This window comes from Thermobia domestica, chromosome 10 (genome assembly GCF_964235325.1).
Source record: "Thermobia domestica chromosome 10, izTheDome1.hap1.1, whole genome shotgun sequence".
Classification (NCBI taxonomy): domain Eukaryota; kingdom Metazoa; phylum Arthropoda; class Insecta; order Zygentoma; family Lepismatidae; genus Thermobia; species Thermobia domestica.
This window is the reverse complement of record NC_137463.1, coordinates 230,914,893-230,938,245: the sequence shown is the minus strand read 5'-3', so window position 1 is coordinate 230,938,245 and position 23,353 is coordinate 230,914,893. Positions and strand designations below refer to the sequence as shown.

Genomic DNA, 23,353 nt, shown 5'->3' with positions numbered 1-23,353 from the left:
GTACACGTCTCTTTGTCTGTCGCATTTGCAAATTCCCTTTTCATGTTTTCATCTCTTCTTAGCTTGATTGTGTTCCATCTTTTGTTTGGTGCTACCACTCGTTTCTTCTTTAGTCGGAGTTTGTTCTTCATCAAAACTAAATTATGGTCTAAGTCAACGTCTGCACCTGGGTAACTCTTACTGTTCTTCACTTGATTTCTAAATGCTTGTCGGACTGGTATATAGTCTATTTGATATCTTTCATTGCCTACTGGTCTTGTCCATGTGTATCTTCTTCTTAGTAATTGTTCGAAGAGAGTGATCATTATAGTCAGATTATGGCTTTTGTGGAACTCAACTAATCGTGTACCTCTCGCATTCCTTTCTCCTAGGCCGAAATTCCCAGTTACATTATCCCCTTTGCCTTCGCCGACTACTACGTTCCAGTTACCCATGATGATTAAATTGTCCTGGTCTTCAACTTCCATCAATACTTCTTCTATTTGCTCATAGATTTCTTCTACTTCCTCATCTGTGTAGCTTGATGTAGGCATATATAGCTGGATTATCGTCATATTACTCGGTTCGGTTGCTATCTTCAACATTAGTATCCTTTCATTGTATCTCCAGCTGCCTTTCTGTCCTATCTTCTTATTCAAGACAAAACCGACTCCTGCTGTACCGTTTACAGCTCCTGAGTAAATCATTCTGAAGTCCCCGTTTCACATGTCTTCTCCATCAGCACCTAACCTCGCTGATTCCCAAGATCATGCGCTGATCTTCATGCATTCCATTTCTTTCTTCAGGTTTTCCAGTTTTCCACACTGTAACAGCGATCGCACATTCCAGGTTCCTATCCTGCAGGGGTTTCGTTTGATGACGACCTAGGAGGCCCTGCTTTGTTTCCCTCCACTGCCGGGGACGACCCACTGTGAAACAGTAGAGTCGTATTCCCTAATATTACATTCTCTTATCTGTTTCCATGTTGTTTTCTAGGGACCGAGTAAAGTGGTGGTGTCCCAGGTCCTTCCACCTCGCAGTGAAACAGCCATAGAGGACATCCTGTCCCTGCCTGTTCTAGTCCACATCTGAGCCTTGCCGATGTCAATCATCTTCAGCCTCAGTGTGGTAATGGTAGAGCTGCTGCCCACTACCATAATATCTCTCTTCGTCTGACTCCTACCCCTAAAGTTCTGTTCGGCATGGGAAGCCCTCTGATAGCGAAGCTATCTCCGGCATAGCTCTTGGGATCATTAGAGCACGCAAGCCCCCCACCCCACCGCGGCAAGGTGGAGATATTGAGGGAGAGAAATAAAAACTAGATCAGAAATTTCTATGCAACCAATTGCTGTACATAAATCGTGTCACGTACTCTGCAAGCCGATGCAATGCACCCTTGATCGTGAGGATACATTTTATGTAGTTGTTTAACAAGGAGTGTCATGAACTTGTATATAATACATATAATCATAATGATGACATGATCACAGTACTCCTATGCACGAAAGTGCGTCCTCGTTTACTCTGCTTGTATGACTAAGGGGTAATTATATATGTGTAATAGAAATCTAGACATTATATGCGTTCCTAAAATGGTTTTCCTACTGGAGTTGAAAAATGTCAGACTTCAGGTATCAAATCATTGACAGTGCCACTACAAAATTAACAATATGAAAGAACGAAGTAAGTTCTGTACACAATTTAAAGATATGATTTTATTATGTACACTACATTAACATCGAAAGATTAACAATATGAAGATCCGAGATAACCTTTACATAACTTAATGATTTTATTATGTACATTACCTTAACATCATCAAAAAGCACTTCATCTTCACCTAATCCTTCCTCTAAGCCCCGTACATATTCAGAAAAGTCCCAATTCACTTTTGGCGGAGCAAAGAGATCATCAGGAAATTCCACTTTACGAACGTCATCATCGGTTGTTGTTGCCAATGATAATGCTACAGACTCCGTTCTCATGGAGGGAATTTCACTCTCCTGAGATGCAATTGCCTTCATATCACTTGCAGTAGTATCTGCAAGAAAAAATAGGACTGAATGGCACCATATCCACACGCATTTCCTTTCGAAATCTAATAATCAAAATTTAAGCTCAATCTAAGCTCATATGTCTTGTTTCTGCAATAAATCAATGTAGTGTTGTTCTATACACATATGATTTTAAGACCGCTAACATAAAATCTTATTTTTCCATGCAGATAGCGTATGGTTTTCTTGTATTAAAACTTGTATTTTAGATCCATAGCTGATACGAACTGTACGTTAAATATAACAAGTTTACATAGAGAAATAATTTAGGGACAAACTTGAAAGAAATATAGCTTATACAATACTCAGTGGTAACTTTGCAATGAAACTTGCTAAACAATAGCTGATAGCAAAAGTTGAGCGGAGAATTTATGATAACAAAATTCGTATTACATTTTGTTTTCACCATTATTACTGCCGGACCTAAAACAACAAGAAAATAAAGAAATACCATCCATTAATCAAAAATTTGTTTAAGGATATACATTGCCGAGAAATTTAGAAGGTATCAATCTATAAAATCACGAATAAACGAACTTCACAAGTCTCGGCTTCCAATTATTATAATCGGAAAAGTAATGCATCTAAATGTAGGAAAACTTTTAAAATTTTTTTCTTGCAAATCGCAAATTAGACATGGAATCACAATTCGGAAACATTTAATGAATAAGACAACAGTTCAAATGCAAGTAGGAGATAAACCGTAAAAATTACGCGAAATATTAATTTTTAAAAAATCAGTATATTGCTATTATCATAATACTTAAACGACTTTGAGTCAGCAGTGGGTAAGAGAAAAAAATGACATTTTGAATTTAATTAAGCCTACACCCGTAAATGATTTGATTTAAAAGATATCACTTGATTTCCTCTAGTTCCCAATATATACAAGAAAAGAATATTGGGAAGAAAAACGAATATATAACGCCAATATTTCCCCAGTATATACAAAGAAGAATATTGGGAAGGGAAATTAACATATAACACAAATATTTCCAGCATATACAAAAAATATGATGAAGAGAAATAAATATATAACGCCAATATTTACCAGAAGAATATTGGGAAGAGAAACGAATATATAATGCCAATATTTCCAGCATATACAAAGAATAATATTGGGAAGGGAAACGAATATATAACGCCAATATTTCCCAGCATATACAAATAATATTGTTGGGAAGAGAAATGAATACATAACGCCAAAATTTCCCAGGATATACAAAGAAGAATATTGGGAAGGGAAATAAATAGATGACGCCAATGTTTTTACTAGGGGTATTCATAAGTTACCTAATGCGTTATTGTGAAGGTAAACAATTATAAAACAATTTTCTATTAAAAGTGTTTATCAAATTAAAGTTTGATGGGTATTTGATCAGTCGGACCTCAATCAACTGGGATCATCTCATTTTGACTTTACTACTAAACCTGAGAAATATTATCACATTTGAAGAAATAACAGCCAAATGCAGTGCTACGTATCAAAACAGACAAAGAAAGAACTTAATAATACCAGCTCAACGCAAATATCCAATCAAACTAATTACATTTAAGTTATATTGTAAGTATGGCTTTAATGTAAATCATTATCTAAAATACGCTTTCCGTTTGGAATAAATTTTGTTTTTCAACATAACGAGTACAGATCAGAAATAAGTTCATACGATTATCATAACATTAAACGTCATAATGCCATGCAGAGTAAAATCTGACCTGATCTTTGGTATTTTCTTGACACAATTTTTGTCTGACCTTACCTATAGGGGAGAGGAGGGACATTGGTACGATTTTTACTTACCCAAGATTTTAGAACATATCCTCAGCTTGAGAAACATTATTTTTTCCCCACTTAAACTGTGATTCTTTAGCTACATTTACAATGTATAATATTGTTTGTACTAATGTCCTACCTGGAGTAAATTACATTTTACGAAAGGCCTGCAATCTGTACCAATCTTCCGCACCATATATATCACGGACATTAAAATGCTACAATAAAACAAAAGCGCCTAACCTCCAACTTATAACTTTGGAATCCAAACCTTTCATTTACGGTTATTTGTGATTTCACGTTTAACAAAGACAAAAAAGTATGTGTACTTTTAAAAAAATATATTTAAATATACCTTTTACATAAAGTTTGTTTCTTTAAATTATTGTTTAAAGCCTTTGTATTTTAATAAGCATTTTCCAAAAGCAATGCAAATGAATTGTACTACCATCTTTGGAGTTACGTTTGTAGATGTTTATATGTTTGTGGACAATCCTTTCCACAGTGAAATCTCGGAAACTACAGGCTCTAGAAAGATGATGTTTTCACTGATCGATTGCAAATTTTATGTAGATTGTAGAGTTCCAATTGAATATTTAAAAAATATGGCCGTTATTTCTTTATTACATTTTTACGGGTACACTGGAAGTGTTGAAATTAGAAAAAAAAACTAAAGCATAATATCCTACGCATTATACATTCCAACACAACATAATTGTATATGGAGTTACATACCTCTCAGGCGTTTGCTTCATGGGCAACGATTATAATTACATTAAATGTCCTAATGCCATACAGAATAAGGATAACCATTTCTCCACTCTAAGCTTAATCCTTATTGTTTGGAGTGTTTTGCCCAATGAACACCATAAATCACTGGCATTATAATTAATTGTGTGTGTAATGTATTTGCTTATTACATACTGCATGCAAGAAGAAAACACTGGTCAGACATGAATTAGAAACTCCAACAGGAAGTAGGCTCAAATCTTACAAACGGTGCGAGATATTGAGAAAAAATAATCGAAAAAATCTCCTCTTTATGATATTCCTTGCCGAGTTTTTTTTTTTTTTTTTTTTTTTTTTAAATCAATACGTCTTTCACTTGTGTCTGTAAAGGGACATGTACAGATGTTGCGAGGAATGAGAAGGAGATTTATGCTCATATGCGAATGGTGCGCTGTGTGGAGAGCGCAGGTTCAGCTAGTATTCTTTTAATCTTCCACAAACTCAAGTATTTTAGCAATAGATACAACAGCAGCAAAAATGCAAAATAAAAACATGTTTCATTAAAAGAATGTGAAGATTTGTCAGAATCTTTAGTAATTCAATAGACCTAGTTCAACCTGTTACAAAATAAATAAATAAATAAATAATAAAATAAGAAGTCCAATGCTTGCTTGTGTTCTCATTAAAATTTAAAAGTTCCGCAAGCTATTTACAAATATAAAAAGTACTATAAATGAGGTTCTGTCTCTATAAGGAAAACTAGAAGTAAATAATCCAAGGGCTACCTACAGTTTGCAAAATTTTGAAATCTTTCATACCTCAACTACTAATTGGAAAAGATGTTATAATTTTGGTTCGAGCGTCTCCTTGTCTCCAAAGGAGGCAGAGCTTTGTTATTATAAAGGTAACCAAGCAAGTTCTGTCGTTTTTTCACCCACAACTTTCAAACATCGATATGTCACCTAGGACGTAATTGGAAGATCAAAAATAGTCCCATCAGAATCGACGACCTTCTGCCAACGCTCTGGAAGACCGTAGTAATCGGAACGTGCAATGTCCGGTGAGTATGGTGGATGCAGTAGTGTTTCCCCTAAAAGGCATAGAATGGTGTCCCGGGTCATCCTAGCCACGTGGGGCTTAGCGTTGTCCTGTAACAGCAGGACCCCTTTGCGATTCAGATGTGTTGGCTCTAGAGTTTTGAGTTGTTCTTGAATACAAACGACCTGTTCACAGTACACAGTTGCATTGATGCTCTGACAAGCTGGTAGCAGTTCCCGATGCACAATACCGTGAGCATTCCACCAAACACACAGGAGGACCTTCTTTTTGTGCAGTGCTGATTTGGTTGTTTTTGAATCGGTTCATAGGATGCTAACCAATGATGACGGCACCGTGGAGCTTCGTACAGGACCCATTTCTCATCATATGTCAACACCCTTCCAGAAATTCCTCGTTCCTCAGACGAGATAGCAAAGAATCACAGGTGTCTGCTCGAGTTCCCTTCTGGCCCGGATCCAATCTTGTGGAACCCATCGACCCAACTTGCAGTGCTTCCAAAGTTGATGGAAGTGCTTCCGAACGATTTCTTTACTCACACTGAATTGTAGTCTCAGTTCCTCACATACCTGGCCATTGTTCGTCTTAATTGCTGCCTGAATATCTTCATTTTGTACATGTGTTGGTCTTCCGGTATGTGGTGCGTCTTCCAGTATTTCGTCACCGTTTTTAAACTTGTTAAACCGCCATTGCACTGTCCGCGTAGTCACGACACTCTCACAAAAGGCCTGGCATATCTTCTCCCTTGCTACAGCGGCGTTTGATCCCAGTTTGAACTCGTACACCATACTCGCCCTTAGGGCTCTTTGTGGAGGTCCCATGTTTACTCTCCTTACGCAAGTTCACTGTGTAACTGAACTGCCACAATCCGGTAGTATGTTGGGTATATCCACACCAACAACTGACCTTCGCCTTATCTCCATTCGCATTCAACTCACGGTGTGAGGACCAATTGAACACACACTCCACAAAAAGCGACAGAACTTTCTTGGTTAGCTTTATAATATTAAAGTTTTAAGAATTTCACCGAATAACTTTCAAATAGGTTGCTGAAAGTCAAATAAATATGACGCTTACTACACGCTGGTTTTTAGCGTCTATGTACAAATATATATTTGAGGTTTATTTTGTCAGACATGTGCCTATTAAAATCCCTCGCATGTTATGACCTGGGGGAAAGAATCTTCACATTTTTGCTGTCAAGGCACCTAAATGATTAAACAATTTTCCATTCGAAAGTTTGTGTATCTATCGACTATACCTATAGTTCCGGAAAGTCGGAAATATAATAATAGAAAAGTTTACCATATTATTTTGGTTAGTTTATTTTTATGTTTTGATTACGGAATCAAACGATCATACATGAGATAACCTATATTATCAGTAACTTTTTCTACTTGATGTTAATCACAACAAAAACTGCGAAGCATGGGAAATGCGCAAAGAGTAGTTTATACTTATAATTACAAATAGCAGGGGTAGATTGGTACAGAGCAAATATAAGCTTACAAAGACATAAGTGAAAACTTACTTTTGCTTTAAGAAATCAAGTTTTTTTCTGCACAGAGAAAAGAACGCTGCGTCCATCCATTAACTGTGCCTCACGATGTTCGTTTGTCACTAATGTTGCCAACACCAAACTGTTGTCCATTTACCTCTTCACAGTGGAAAAATATCTACCTCGTACCTATGTGCCCCGTGTACCAATGTCCCCCTCTCCCCTATATGAAATTTAGTGATCATTACTGCTACTAGTCTTAAAGCTTTGGTATTTTACTGGAATTAATAGCAGTTCTAACATATTTTCGGTTTCTTCTTTGAGCGATTATATTCAACATATGGCAAATGACAATTTTCTCAGTGTAGTATGTATCTGCCATCGTATTAATAGCAAAATGATCTTTCCTTTTACTTGTAATGAACATTTCTGTTTTAAATTTTTATATTTAGGTCTTATATTTAAATTTGGCAATGAAACATAAAAACATTAAAACTAATGAAACACTAAAACAATTCAAAAGAAACAGTAATTTTTATAATTATCAAAATTGGGTCCAAATATGAAACCCAGGTGGCATTTCACCTCTCGATCTTTGAGGGTCGTCTTCTGAAGCTTAAGAAAATTAAATTGGTGAAAAATTATCCTAAATTTCTTATTGCCATACTTTGGACAAATTGCCTCGATTTTCTCCTATGTAGATCTGATTTCGTATGGATTCATAATTCATCGATGAAAGGTTCATAATATACTTAAAATACATATGATAGAAGAGTTAAAATAAATAAGTGATTTCTGTCGACGGGTAGAAACCGACAGTTACATTTATACGTGAACTATGTGTAGACAATTTAATTTGTGCAGGTAATACGTAATGTCTTTAAGAAATATGAGTTTGGGTATTTGATATGAACGTAGTGAGCTGTATAATTTAATTTCAAAGGAGTAGAAGGTATATTTTTTCTTGCACTTGCCTGCGCTGTTTCTTTCATAAAAATGTTAATAATTTTAAAAATAATTCTGATTAATGGTATTTATATTTTATTCTTCTTTAGAATTCCACTATTTCTTTTGATATACGAGAATATTTTTTTCTATTTCTGCCATAAAAAAGACATTTAGTTTAGTTTAGAGTAGACAACACATATAGGCGTAAACTAATAGCACACGACACATCACTGAAACCATTATGCATTTTTAGAGGAACGATCGAGATGCCCATGGGCGCCCGAAGAAAATTTTCTAGAGGGAGGCTCATCTCCCTGATTGCTATATTACGTTTGATATTTTTTCATTTTTATTAAGAAAATCTTCAGAAATTTAATACTTTTTTGTGAGCCAGAAGGGGGCCCGGACCCCACCTGCCCTCCCCTTCGGGCGCCCATGCTTCTACCGTATGGCAGGTTGCAATCGTTATTTTAACGTTTGCAGTAATTATTTTAATGCATAACAACTACTGTAATCGTTAAAAGCAATAGGAAATTATATTGTGTAAAAACACCGTTTTTTAATAATAATGCGTTAATATTAATGACTCTAAACATTACTTTTAAATTTCCATATAAGTCTTTGAGTATGACATTTTATCCAGTTGCTATTATTCGATTTAAGTCGACCATACTTTTTTAACTGTACCTTCAATTGGATGTTGCTCTAAGTATTCATCTCTTAACATCTTTGCTCTCTGATGTCTTCCTGGATCCTGCTCTTCCCAGGATAACTTCAAAGCTTTGAACTTCTCTTCCTTCCGTCTGTCAATGGATACAGACGCTGACTGCAAATAGAACAGCTATACTGTAACAGGGCAGTGTAATACACACCAAACATTCAGAAATACACAAGAATGATTCTGTCTTCTTGCGTTTAAATCAATTTTTGTAATTATGCTATCAATGAAACACGATGACAAGCTTAAATTTATAACCAGGGCTAATTAGGTTTTCCTACACCTTAACAATAACTGTTCGCTATTTAGTTTTAAGCGCCAAGTTCCAAAATCAGATGTTTACTTTGACTACCCTATTGAATAATACGTGAAGTGTATATATATGGTAGTATGAGTGATTCTAAGCAAAAAAAGTTTCTATGAACATAGGTCCTAATCTCAACGGTACATGTTGTGAACCATTTTTGACTTTGTTGCGTATTGTTTACCCTGGAATAATTTTACAGGGATAAGACATAGCGGATTTGAAATGCGATGGAATGACCATTCCAACGGTATGCAGCATGTGGCAATGTTGTCTTTGGAATCGGAGCTATTGAGTGAAATTTGAGAAAGTTAAGGTTATTGAAAGAAATTGGATGGCAACACTGATTCCAAAATGTCCCTCAATAACTTCTCTTCGAAAGAAACCACTGCTACATATTGCATATCGTTGGAAAGGTCATTCTATCAGCTTTCAAATCCGCTATGTACCACCTCTGCAAAATAAGTACAGGGTGAGCAATACGCAATATAAATAAAAAAAAAAAATGGTTCACAACCTCTAGCTCTCAAACCGTTGAGATTAGGATCTATGTTCATATGAACTTTTTTGCTTAGAATCATTCATACTACCATTTATCAAAACATAAAATATTGTCCCTTCCTCCTAGGACACCCGGTATATATATAGTTCCCAGCAATAGACGATGTGTACATAAAATATATGTACATAGTGCTTATAGTGTTACAGATCTGCAATCTATTGGGTGGATAGAGCTCCTTGGTGGCTAAGCGATTAGCGTACGCGCCTTTGGCGTGGAAGACCCGGGTTCGATTCCTGGCGGAACTCATGTAGTTCGGATTCCACGTTAATCAGTAGATCCCGTCTCATATAGCTGATGAAAGGGACGTTAAACTCAAAATTAATATTGGGTTGATTTTTTATATACACATACATTTGTCACGTATGTTGTCATTCAATATATGAATAAAAATTCACAGATGTCTCTAGAAAATATTTACACATTCAATTAATTTAAACTAACTATAAACATGATTTGTTTATTGTTTTACTAAATTTCATACTAATAAATACATTTGAAAGTCTTACTTTATTTTAAATCTTAAGGAAATGGATTGCTCTCATGCTAGAAATTATAAATTAAACTCAATCGCGCAGTTTTAAACATGCAACTCTAGGTACGTAGTTAAATCTCCCTGTATCATAACAGTAGCCCATCGCAATTAGAAATTTGCAAACTGCTTTGTGAGTCGATTTTTATGTGTGCAGTTATTATGTGTAGTCACCAATTAGTCATCAAGGCTCTTAAATGTCAAATTCACATACTCATTTATGTTTAACTAATTGTCAATTTGGCTTTTTCTATTACTGCTATACTTCACAATAATAAACAAGTTTAAAACTATCATCTATGTATTAAAATGCTAGATTTATATGTTTGTGGTCAAGTAAAGTTTATATGTTTGTGGACGTTTTTTTTTTTAACTTTCTGTTATTTATTTCGAATCAAATACTGTTATCATCTATACATTAAAATGCTAGAAAAGTTTATGATTTAATTTATATACATTGAATATACAATATAGCTATGATGATCATTACTTTGTTCAGTTAATGTTATTCACAGAAATAGAGCAGTCATTCAGACTGTGTTTAATTCAATATAATTCTCCAGGATAATTCCCACATGGAGAAATTTGTGGACGTTTATATGTTTGTCGCCAATTGTTTTGACAATGATATCTCAGAAACCACAAGCTCTAGAAAGAAGCCATTTTCGCTGATCAATTGCAAATTTTGTGTAGATTGTTCAGTTCTAATTGAATATTTAAAAAAGTGGTTATTTCTTTATTACATTTTTAAGGGTACACTGGAAGTACTGAATTTTTTAGAAAGTAAAGCATCATATCCTACGAGTTATACATTGCAACACCACACATTTGTATACGGGGTTAGTATATATCTCTTCGGCGTTAGTTTCATGCCCAAATGATGATAAAAAACGAAGGATAACCAGTTCTCCAGTCTAAGATTAATCTTTATTGATTGGAGTGTTTTGCACAATGAATACCATATATCACTGACATTATAATTAATTTTGTGTGTAATATATCTGCTTATTACATATTGCATGCAAGAAGAAAGAAAGCACTGATTATACATGAATTAGAAACTCCAACCGGAAGTAGGATCAAATCTTGCAAATGGTGCGAGATATTGAAAAAAATAATCGAAAAATCTCCCCTTTATGATATCCCTTCCCGACTTTTATCAAGACATCCTTCATTTGTGTCTATAAAGGGACATGTACAGGTGTTGTGAGAAATGACAAGGAGATTAATGCTCATTATGTGAATGATGCGCTGTGTAGATTAGTATTATTTTAAATTTTTACTTAAATAGATTGGTCTTCTAATAGAGTTCTACAACTTAAGCAGAATATTGTAATCATTTGAGAATTACAAGATATTGTACCAGAGCTTCAAATGAAAATGAAACTCTCAGTTGTCGGTTCTCGATCTGGGACTACTTACATAACAGAATCTTGTGAAAGATAAAGAATAATGAAGAGAATACAAATCCAGTTATTAATTGATAAAGAAAATGATACTAACTATTCCCAATATAATTGCTGTAAATGTGTTTGATTACGAGAAAGAGAATTCAAAACACTCTGAAGTGAAAAGCACTTACATTATAGTTTCCCGGCAACTGTCGTAGACGTTCAGAGTCAGAATTAAACTGAGACTTACAACAGTGTAGACAAATAACAAGTCTTCAAAGTCTGGTGCCAAAATATAGAATTGTAAGCATTTCAATGAATGCTACTGTGCTCAATCTAAGCGTCCGTTTATATGAAATCTGGAATTGTGTTCTGCATTCCTCTCATGTGCGTGAGAGTTTAAAAGTCTGTGGTAGAGTAAAATAAGTTTTGATCTTGTCTCAACAATATGAATTAGATGTTGAAAACAACCTTAACTTAATCTATTTAATTCAGAAAGATCGTTGTTTTCATGTAAGCCAGACTTGAAAATATTACATAAATTTGCGAAATATAAAATTTGAATATTTTCCAGTTAGAATAATTTCGGAGTTATAATTTCTGCATACTATGGTATTATCTATAAATGCTTTGGCGGCTCTTGAAGGAAGTCGCATTGGTAAGAATTTAAATTTTATCACTAGGAGCCAAGAGAAGAAAGCTTCATACAGCTTCGGAAACTGTATATGAGAATGAGTACACAGGTAAGCTTTTTTCCCTTAGCCTGTGACGATAAAATTAAAATTTTTATTGATAAGACTTCCCTAAAAAAACGATACTGTCTTATGGTATTTTTTCCTCTATATTTTTATATTCTCCTGTTTGTAGTTTTCATTTTACATTTTCTTACTTTATGAATGAATTTGTAAGATCTTAGAGCCACAATATTAATCAAGTAATATATAGGGATAGTAAGCATACAATTATCGACATTCTCATGAAGTACAATATCGTTATATCATTTCATACATCCAAATCAAACTGATCCCGATAGTACAGATCGACATTCAATCTTCAACAAAATGCAAGAAGTTTTGGCTGGATATCTGTGTTATTATAGGTACAGCAAAGATTCTCTTTTTTTCTTTTCTTTTTTTAAGTTACATAGAAGACAACCATGGAACATCCATTCAATACAATAAATTCTCTAAAGCTTTTCAAAGTCGAGTATGTAGTGTATCACGTGATTTTTACTGTGCGCTATTACTGAACTATTTCACTGATTTTGTCTCGTCTATAAATTTGTTCAAGTTACTTTAAATCTATTTTTTTCAATCTTTGATTTTCACATAACTTCCATAAATTCCTACATGCTGGGGCATGGTTGAATGCAATACCCTCCCCACCATTAGGTCTTCATATGACTAATGAGGCATTTCGAATCTCTGTCGCCTTAAGATTAGGCGCAGATATTTGTGAGCCACATCGCTGTCCAGCTTGCGGGGCTCAAGTTAACCAACGTGGCCTGCATGGCCTATCATGCATGAAGAGCATGGGTAGACACGCTAGACACTCCTCTGTGAATTATATCATTTTACGAGCCCTTACCACAGCTGGAATTCCTTCAATACGTGAACCTTCAGGATGTTCTCGTTCAGATGGTAAACGACCTGATTGCATGACATTAGTTCCTTGGTTGAAAGGCAAATCACTAGTGTGGGACTTTACGTGTTCAGATACATTTGCCCATTCAAGTCTCCCTTTAGCTGTTATGAATTCTGGAGCTGTTGCTAGTCGTAGAGAAGTAGAAAAGCAAAGGAAATATAACAAACCTCCTTGATAAATTTATTTTTGCTCCAATTGCCATCCAGAGTAGTGGTGCTTGGGGATCTGCAAGCCTTGATTTTATTAGAGAAGTAGGCAGACGCATTTCTATCGTTACTGGAGATATTCGTTCAACATCTTTCCTAATTCAACGCATATCTATTGCTATCCAACGTGGCAACATGTCGTCGGTTCTTGGCACCTTACCACATAGAAAAGAACTAGATGAGGTATTTCTTTTCTAACACAAATGACAACACTGAACATTTATACAACTGGACGACATACTATACAAATAAGGTGTAATATCATTGGATGGAGAAAAGCAGACAGTAACACTAGATATGATGCCGTTGATAAGTGGTTTTCTATCCCTTCCTTTGGTTCAACTATCGAAATATATTTCCTGTTGACTTAATTATTTTTTCTTAAGTGTTTCGTAAATTTATTTAATGCAATTGTTACAATTTTATTCAAATTATTATATTTTTCTATTATTCTGTTAGCAATTATTGTTCCATTCCTCATTTATGCCTGTTATTTTAGTTGAATGTCGAATAATTTTGAATTGTAATAAATTTGATGGTAAACAAATAAAAAAAAAAAATGGAAAATACTAAAATAACTTTTGTAAAATGTAAAATAAATACCCGAAATCATAATTTAAATAAAACATGAAACAAAACAATGTAGATAAAACAAAGACAATAGGAACTCAATAGACAATATACCAAACCATGGTGAATTTAATATATTTATTAAGTAGAACATCTTATATATTGTTTTTTCAGTAAAGAAAAATTCGGATCAAATAAATCAATTTTGAGAGAAAAAAAATTAGTTTAATATATAATGCAAATAATGAGTAACCCATAGTTTTTTATATAAAATAATATGGTTTAAAGACACATGTCATCAAAGAAATGTGAAATTCTTAGCTTCTGTACACCTATATAAACATTCAGTGTTCATTCAAATCCAAATAAAGATGAAGTGTTACTTCAATAAATTAAATTCAATTATTGTCTCTATTCTTATGTCAGAATAGTTTTTTATTGTTATTTATCTTCTAGAATTATTGGTTTTGTGAAGATCTTTAACATCCTTTATTTAGTGTGGATTTTTGTTAAAACGATTTGAAAGATACGAGGGTAGGCTTTTACTTTTTGCAACTTTAATATGTTTTCTCAACTTATTGCGTATATTTTGTTTCGTGTTTCCAACGTTTGTTTTATTGAAAATGCAGGTAACTTTATATTTCTTATTATGTTGCGTGTTTCTGTAAAAAAATAAATAAATAAATAAATAAATAAAATAAAATAAAATAAAATAAAATAAAAAATAAAAATTGGTACCTAGTAAAATGTTCTATTTCTACTCTGTTTAAGAATTATATTGTTTTTTTAGGAATTAAAAATCGTTTTTAATTTTTTTACTAGTTTTCCAGTAGTTGGGAATCCCATCCATATGCTCTTCTCATTTGTTTTATTATCGGTCAAAATTTCGATGCACTTAACTACGCCAGCAACGCATCCTTTTTACAAGAATCAAATACGTTGTGCTTTCTCTCAACACTTTCTCATTTTGAGCAAAGCTCGAAGGATTTACGGATCTCTGTCAACATTTTTAAAATGGTTACATATACAGATACCTATAAAACTTTCTACAAAATTTTGGATTTTCATTTCCATAATACAAGAAACCATCTCACTTATACTTATTAAGACTCCGATTAACTAAATACTCACAAATGTTATTAACAGGATTAAAGTTGTGCAATAAGTTACGCATTGAAAAAACTGAATTCTGAAGGCTTTAGGAAGGTCCTACAGCAGGTCTTGTTCTACACAACTCAAGAATATTTAAATTCTAACTTAAATAAACCAATAATTAAGGCCTCTCCAATTTAATAGAAGAGACAAACAACATATATAACAATATTCAGTTCACCTCAGAAATTGAATCCAACAGTTGCATAAAGTTTTTAGATCTCGATATCTCAAGATACAATAACAAATTTTCCATTTCTCTGTTCAGGAACCTTAAGGCTTGCGATTATTTCTTATACAAAAATTCTGCCTATTCGTACGAATAAAAGTCAATGTTTGGATCAACTATTTTTCTTAGAGCATACAGACTCACTTCTCTAACTCAAAAACTTTAACAACAACAATTACAAAACACTTCAGAGCTAAATCCAAAAAGAAAATTAATACGACCAAAATACGTTGAATAAATGAAAAAAAAAAAAAAAAAAAAAAAGTCATAGCATCTACAAAACCAAAGGAATATGAAACTAATAAAGACTGATAAAAAGTGAACAGCCTTAGCTTTATGGCCACGATTAAGTACAGAATACAAAAATTGGCTCAAAAGATTAGAATTCACGGTCTTCAGAAAATCTCCTCGCAATTTAGAAATTTCTTATCAGGCTATAAGAATTCCTTCTCACAGAAATTATCAGATTTAGGCGTTTACCAGGCGGAATATGAAAGTTCGGAAACATACATTGGCACAACAAAACGAAACATTGAGATTAGAATCAAGGAACTCATCAAAGAGTTCAAGAATGAGAAAACAGCTATCTCAAGTCTTGGCGGGACAAAACGAAACATTGAGATTAGGATTAAGGAACTCATTAGAGACTGCAAGAATGAGAAAATAGCTATCTCAAGACTTGGCACGACAAAACGAAACATTGAGATTAGGATTAAGGAACTCATTAGAGACTGCAAGAATGAGAAAATAGCTATCTCAAGACTTGGCACGACAAAACGAAACATTGAGATTAGAATCAAGGAACTCATCAAAGACTTCAACAATGAGAAAACAGCTATCTCAAGTCTTGGCACGACAAAACGAAACATTGATATTAGGATTAAGGAACTCATCAGAGACTTCAAGAATGAGAAAACAGCTATCTCAAGTCTTGGCACGACAAAACGAAACATTGATATTAGGATTAAGGAACTCATCAGAGACTTCAAGAATGAGAAAACAGCTATCTCTAGTCTTGGCACGACAAAACGAAACATTGAGATTAGGATTAAGGAACTCATCAGAGACTTCAAGAATGAGAAAACAGCTATCTCTAGTCTTGGCACGACAAAACGAAACATTGAGATTAGGATCAAGGAACTCATCAGAGACTTCAAGAATGAGAAAACAGCTATCTCAAGTCTTGGCACGACAAAACGAAACATTGAGATTAGGATCAAGCAACTCATCAGAGACTTTAAGAATGAGAAAAGTTATCATGTCTATTAGAACACACAAACTCAACCAACAACAAGATTACAGAAGTAAATATTTTGCTCAAATCTTCATAGAAAGAAATGTCTTCGAATCGTTTTATATACAAAAATTTAACATTTAACCTAGAAAAGAGTTGCTTAGACAAAAAGTGACACAGCATCATAGAAAATCACAACAAATTTTAATTGAATATTTATTTATCAAAACAGAGCTATATACAACAATTCTGTTTAATTATTTCTACAGCTATTTTACATCTTCGTGTTTAATTTAGGACTAATGTTTTCGTCAAAATTTACTGATTTTCGTCAAAAGAAAATATCTTACGTTTACAACTTTAACTGGCAACAAACAAAACATACACGACTACTACAAAAGATTGTTTTCAATAGTTCAGCTGACATATTCGAAGTGTTTAGATTAATAGTTAAAAAACTTGAATTTGTGTTTCTGAATGATCACACGATCAATAAATTGTTATAGTAAGAAATACTTTTTTTTTTTTTTTTAATTTTTGCAGAGAAGTCTAATGTGAAGTGAATTAGTTACATGATAAAAAGAAGACATAGCCAGTGAGAGATTCTAATATTTTGTTAGTGTCTACAGGATTTCACGGTATTAGTGTTAAATTGTCACTTCTTGCACAAAGAAATTGCCGTAGAAATATTTTCTAAATATGAACTAGTTCAATAAGAGGTCTCTTTGCAAAAATTATAGACCTTTGCACTAAGAGTGCAAATTGTGTTTATAAAGTGATTTGATTTAGTGTGAGCAACTTTTCTGGTGAACAAGGCTACAGCTTAACTGGCTGAAAACTCCGAAATCTTGTAGAAGCAATCAATGTAGTTAGTGTTTTCAATTATTGTGCATGCATAATTGTGCTCTCGAATGAAAGCTTGAACCTTCTGCTTTCGTTTTCTTTTTTCAGGTCATTTTACTAACAACGACGGAGTCGCAGGATTAGTGATGGACCACATAAATATATAGTTAAGCAGCGTGCCATCATAGAATTCCTGTCTATGAAAGATGTGACATCCATCAATATCCACTGTCACATAAGTGCTGTGTATGCGGAAACACGTGTGGACATAAGCACAGTGAGAAGGTGGGCTCAGACTGTACGCACAGAGAATCTAGTCACATCATGTCTGCAAGATAAGAACTGCAGTGGACGGCCAACGACTGCATCCGCTCCAGAGGAACTGGGACAGGTTGATGCGCTGGTTCGTGGTGATCGACGCATTAACCAGAGGGTGATAGCAGACAATATTGGCATGTCAGTCGGAACAGTGAATCACATCATACGCGACGAGCTTGGATTCAAGGAAATGTCTTCAAGGTGAGTTCCGCGTCAGCTTACATAGCAGTGAAAGATGTCCGCAAAAACGCGCGTGAGCAAAATTTGGCCCGTCTTAACACCAAAGAAGATGCCTCTTTCATGCCTCTTGTAGGTGGGGACTAGTCCTGGGTTCATCCGAAACTAAATGCCAGTCCATGGAGTACAGGTATCTATCCTCTCCGCGTCCTAAAATGCTCAAAACGCAGGCATTAGCAGGAAAATTCATGATCACCATCTCTTGTGATAGTAAAAGTGTGGTGTTGATTGATCTTTTGGAACGGGGTGCCATTGGCAACTTGAAGCGCTACTCCAGACACTAACGAAGTTGTGTTCATGTCTGCATAGAATTCGTCCTCACAAAAATTCCATCCTTTAACACAACAATGCAAGGTCACACACAAGCCTGGAGACCCAGCCGTGTTGCAGAAGCTAAGCTCCAATTCGAGGAAGTTTTCTCGCATCACATTACAGCCCTGATCTGCCTTCTGTGATTTTGAGTGTTCCCAAAGCTTAAGGAAAACCTGAAAGGCCAACTTTTAACATCCAATATGGAGGTCATCAAAGCAATGCGTTTTTGGTGTCATCAGCAGACAGTGTCATTCGTCACCGACGTCATGTAACAAGTAGTGCATCATTGGCGCAAGTGTATCGACGCCAGTGGGAGCTGAGGAACAGTGAAAGACTCCTTGCAAAGCAGAAGGTTTAACCTTTCATTTGAAGTAAAATTATTCACTACAACTATTTTTTTAAATATATAGGATTGGAGGCAAAACTTTGAACAAGCCTCGTGTTTTTTCCTATACCAGTTTTACTACTAAAAATAGTTTTTTTTTTCAAAATAAGCGAAAATTTGACTGAAAGTCAAGATTAGAAGGCAAACGGTAAGTATATATATTATGTAAGCTCTAAAAGCTTCCTGTGTACAAACGATAACTTAATAAAAAAATTTTTAAAAAAATACCTTACTAGTCTCAAGTACGACTTGCAACCACCACTGGGCATATTGTTCAGTCATTGTTTTTGAAGGTGATCTTTCCTTCTTTTTTGACGATGAACTGCTAACAGAAGATGCTACGCTTATTGATGGATTCAAGCGGGCTCCTCCAAACACTATAAAAGTAAGTATTACCACCTGTAGATGCATATTATTAGTTGAACTTTCTATTTAAAGTATCTTACAGTACTGGTATTTCTTAAATTGTTTCATTTATTCCACTTCAACCGTGCCTTTTTCGGTATCTAAAGGGTTATTCAAAAAGCGCGCCGGTTTTGGATCGTCTGGCAAATTTTTGTTTCTCGGTTGCCGACATTGTTTTGTATTGTTGCTCTACCGACAAACATTCCGATTGTCGCCTTAGTCTGAATTTCTCGCGTTTTTTCAGTCTGTGTCTAGCCATGAAGCAGTTTACTATAGCGCAACATGTGCTAATCGTGATTTTTTTTTTTTTTTTTTTTTTTTTTTTATCAGAACGGAGAAAGTTATGCAGAAACTGTCAGGCGACTTCGCGCGGTTCTAGGGCGAAATGAGGCACCAAATGAATCAACATTTTGCATATGAAAAAGTTCATTGAAATGGGTTCAATAGTGAACATTAAAAGACCTGGGCGTCGTCGTAGTGATCGTTCCAGTGTTGCCACAGTCCTAGCTCTGGAGTGGGCTGAAAAATAGCACCAAATTGAAACAAAAAGGGCTGAACTCATTATTTTATACTAGTGTAATACATGGCTCTATAACACAAAAATAAAAGAGGTAAAGTTCTAGAACACCCTCCCCGTTCAAAGGGTCAAAATCAAGAAAGTGCTCTTTTTAAAAAATTACTTTTTAAAAACATCAAATTTTTCGTGCTATTATCGTTTTGACGTAGGACGACACATAAATTATAGACTTACTTAAGCACATGCTTGTCTTCTTCAGAATATTCGATACTTGATTCAACGTGTGTGTGCTTTTTTTTCTTTGTTTCTTGTTTGTAAGATTTCAAGCTAAAATTTACACCGCAGTGCTGTTCTTTCGTCTCCTTTTTGCGTGGCGCGGATTGGCCCATCTAGTGTCATTTATTTGGAATTACGAATTTTCCACACAAAGTTCGTAGCGTTATGCGGTGCAACGTCATAGAATGAATGTTCAACAGCACATTTTACTGACACTTTTGAAAAGTCACAAGTATTTGTTAAATAGTGCTGAATGGGGTAGAATTGTACCAAATTTTTTACAAAAAAGGGCTGAAAATGTCAGCGTGATACCAACGGGCCGATGAATGACAAAAAGGGCTGAATTTGGTACAATTGTACCAAGTATGGCAACACTGGATCGTTCTGACACTACGCAGGTCAGAACTTTCTCCGTTCTGATAAAAAGTTTTCACAATTAGCACATGTTGCGCTATAGTAAACCGCTCCATGGCTAGTTACGGACCGAAGAAATGCGAGAAATTCAGACTAAGGCGACAATTGGAATGTTTGTGCGTACAGCAACAATACAAAACAATGTCGGCAACCGAGAAACAAAAATTTGACAGACGATTCAAAACTGGCGTGCTTTTTGAATAACTCTATACTTGTACTTTATATTGTCTCACGCGGAATATATTTAAAATGAACACTACAAATTGAATTACAGGCTGAAGATAAGTTTTCATTTCTGGTTTTCTTTATCTGTAGTTCTACACTACGCAGAATGTATGAAATGACAACTGTAAATTGGTTTGATTTGCTTGTTTGTACTTTAGTTTAACGTCTATCGCAAAGTGTTTAAAAAATAATAATTGCCGCCTATTACCCAAGCGATAAGAGTAATAAATCTATCTGACACATTATCTATGCTTATTAAGTACAAATTTATATCGAATCTAAAAAATTTAAACCTTTCGGTCCATAAATCAAAATAATCTTATGTACATCGGATTTGTTAATAGTTTCAAGAATACAATTGGAAATAAAGTTCTTCCTTCTGTTAGTTTATATGCTGCTGCAGGAGTATACAGGGTGTTTTAGAAAACACCGACAACGTTTGGAAGGTTATTCCTGACACCAAGATAAGATAAAAAGTTTAGACCAACTTGAGTGCAGAAATCCGTTATTTCGGAGTTACACGCAGCCGAAAATACGAAAAGAAAACCGAATTTTAAAGGTCCTAGCTCCAATACTATGGGAACTACCGTAGTCGGGTCAAGACTTCACTTAGGAACTAATGTGTGCGCTATTCGAAAATACATGTTTCAGAATCCTGCGGTACTCACACAACAATTTTTATAGAGGAAGTTTGGCTACAGGCATATAATTTGAAGTACTTATCAACTCCTCAATAAAAACTGTTGCGGAAGCACCGCAGGAGTCTAAACATGGATAATTGGATAGGGCACATAGTAGTTCCTGGGTGAAGTCTTGACCCGACTACAGTAGGTTCCATAGTATTGGAGGTATGGACCTTTAAAGTCCATTTTTTCATGTTTTCGGCAGCCTGTAACTCGGAACTGACGGATTTCTGCACCCAAGTTGGTCTATACTTTTTGTCTTATCTTGGTGACAGGAATCACCTCCCAAACGTTGTCGGTGTTGTTTTGAAACATCCTGTAAAGGGATTCAAATCTCTTTGCGGGATCTTAAGCATTCAATAGATAAGCTTGATGAAGCATTAATGTGAACATATTTCTTTGACGCTTTTGTTAATCCAACTTGACAAAGTTTGGATGGTTCTAAAAGAACTCAGATAGGTTTCTTAAACTGAGGTCAGCGGATCAAAAGCGATAATCAAGGTTTGCCATTGTGATCTTCTTAGTTAGATTGAACGCTAGTTGTAAAATGATATGAATTACCATATTTATGAACGAAACAGTAATGAATAGTAGAGAGAAATGATATAATTTTGTTAGTAGCTATGAAAATTCACCTTACGCTCTTAACAGATCGCAAACTTAGCTTATACAATTACCTAATAGCTCTTCTTTATATTTATCGTATTGAGTTTTCACAAAATTCCATTCGCGTTGTGTCAAAGGCCAGCTATCATGCAACACTTCAGCTTCTAAGACGTACAAAGACTCTGTTATTAGAAAAAAAAAATACATAAATTATTGTACACTTTCTATAACTCTATAAACATTGATCAAGTTTGCAGCACAAAATTATGTATTTGCAAGAATTTGTTGTAATTACAACTACTATAATATTCTAGAAGCAAAGAAAAGCACCAGTTTAAAAAAAAAAAAAAATCACACAACTATGTCATTTTAAGCAGTACAGAAATCTCTACACATGTTTTTGATACTTCCAGAACGATTTGAGATATGAAATTATTGTAAAAGCTTTTAGAGCTTCATATATATTGAAAATCATTTGCGTAATTGGATGTGATAACATCTAAACAAAATTTCGAAATAAAGACTAAAAAAAAATTCAATCCCTTTTAGCTTTGTTTCTATTTATTCGAATTTATTATAATTATTATAGTATTTGATACAAAGATACTTCTAAATTGCCCCATCCGTCTCTTTTGCATTATTACTGCTGTAGAGGGCTCCAAAATTTGGATGTTTCTAATATTCTAACGTCCTTAGTTGATTACATTAAATAACAAGTGTAGTTAGGGATTTAGGATTTAGATTTCTGGGCTTTGGGCATTTATGGCCATTTAGCCCGTCACTTTTTTTTTAGGGATGACGTCCCTCGGCGAGCACACTATCGGGAGAAAGGGAAGGAAGAAAGGATTGGGAAACGAAGGAAGCGGACTAAAACCCATAAGTTAGGTACCACCCCGGTATTTGCCTGGTGCGAATGAGGGAAACCTCATTCAGGGTTTTACACTTTTTTCGACCGAGTGTCCTCACATAACAAGTATTAGTATACTAAGTTTCCTTTAACATATAGATTTGAAAGTCAAAATATTCTAACGTAGTGCTATTTGAAAAAATACAACTTTACGTTAGGTTGGCAACACTATTAATCTGCTGATATCGCACAATATCTCAAACAACTTTTCCTTATCGATATTTGCATTGTACAAAATTTCAGCGTTTCTGATTGATTGTGCTCTCGTAATTTAGTATAAATAAGTTTCAATTTGGGTGTATTACCTTTTTGGAATGAATATTACGAGATGCAATTTCAGTTACTTGAAATACACCTAATCTTATTTTTAAGAAAAATAACAGGACAAAAATATTACGTTTGGGTGAAAGCAATATCTGCCATTTTTCCCCGTAATGATTATTTCGTATTTATAAACAATGATTTTCACATTATTGATATACCAGTTATAATTCTGCTATCTTACTTGTCGACAATACAAAATGGTTTCCAATTTTCTATTTCTTGGAATCTTTGCGACTATAATATGACGATATATCCGCCACCTTTTGTCATAATCAACCATTTAAATTAATGTTAACATTAAACTTACTATGTTACAATACAATT

The 23,353-nt window shown here is 34.5% G+C and overlaps 1 protein-coding gene across 1 annotated transcript in view; it reads right to left on the bottom strand.

Annotated features, from left to right (window-relative positions):
• Nucleotides 1-23,353, bottom strand: part of LOC145663056 (androglobin-like) — a 201,498-nt gene that overhangs the window by 36,634 nt on the left and 141,511 nt on the right. The window contains exons 21-24 of the mRNA XM_081729218.1: nucleotides 21,870-21,980; nucleotides 18,901-19,049; nucleotides 8,726-8,864; nucleotides 1,788-2,020 (exon numbers count right to left, since the gene is read on the bottom strand). Of these exons, the coding sequence (XP_081585344.1) occupies nucleotides 1,788-2,020; nucleotides 8,726-8,864; nucleotides 18,901-19,049; nucleotides 21,870-21,980 (632 nt within the window). The remainder of the gene's footprint in view (nucleotides 1-1,787; nucleotides 2,021-8,725; nucleotides 8,865-18,900; nucleotides 19,050-21,869; nucleotides 21,981-23,353) is intronic.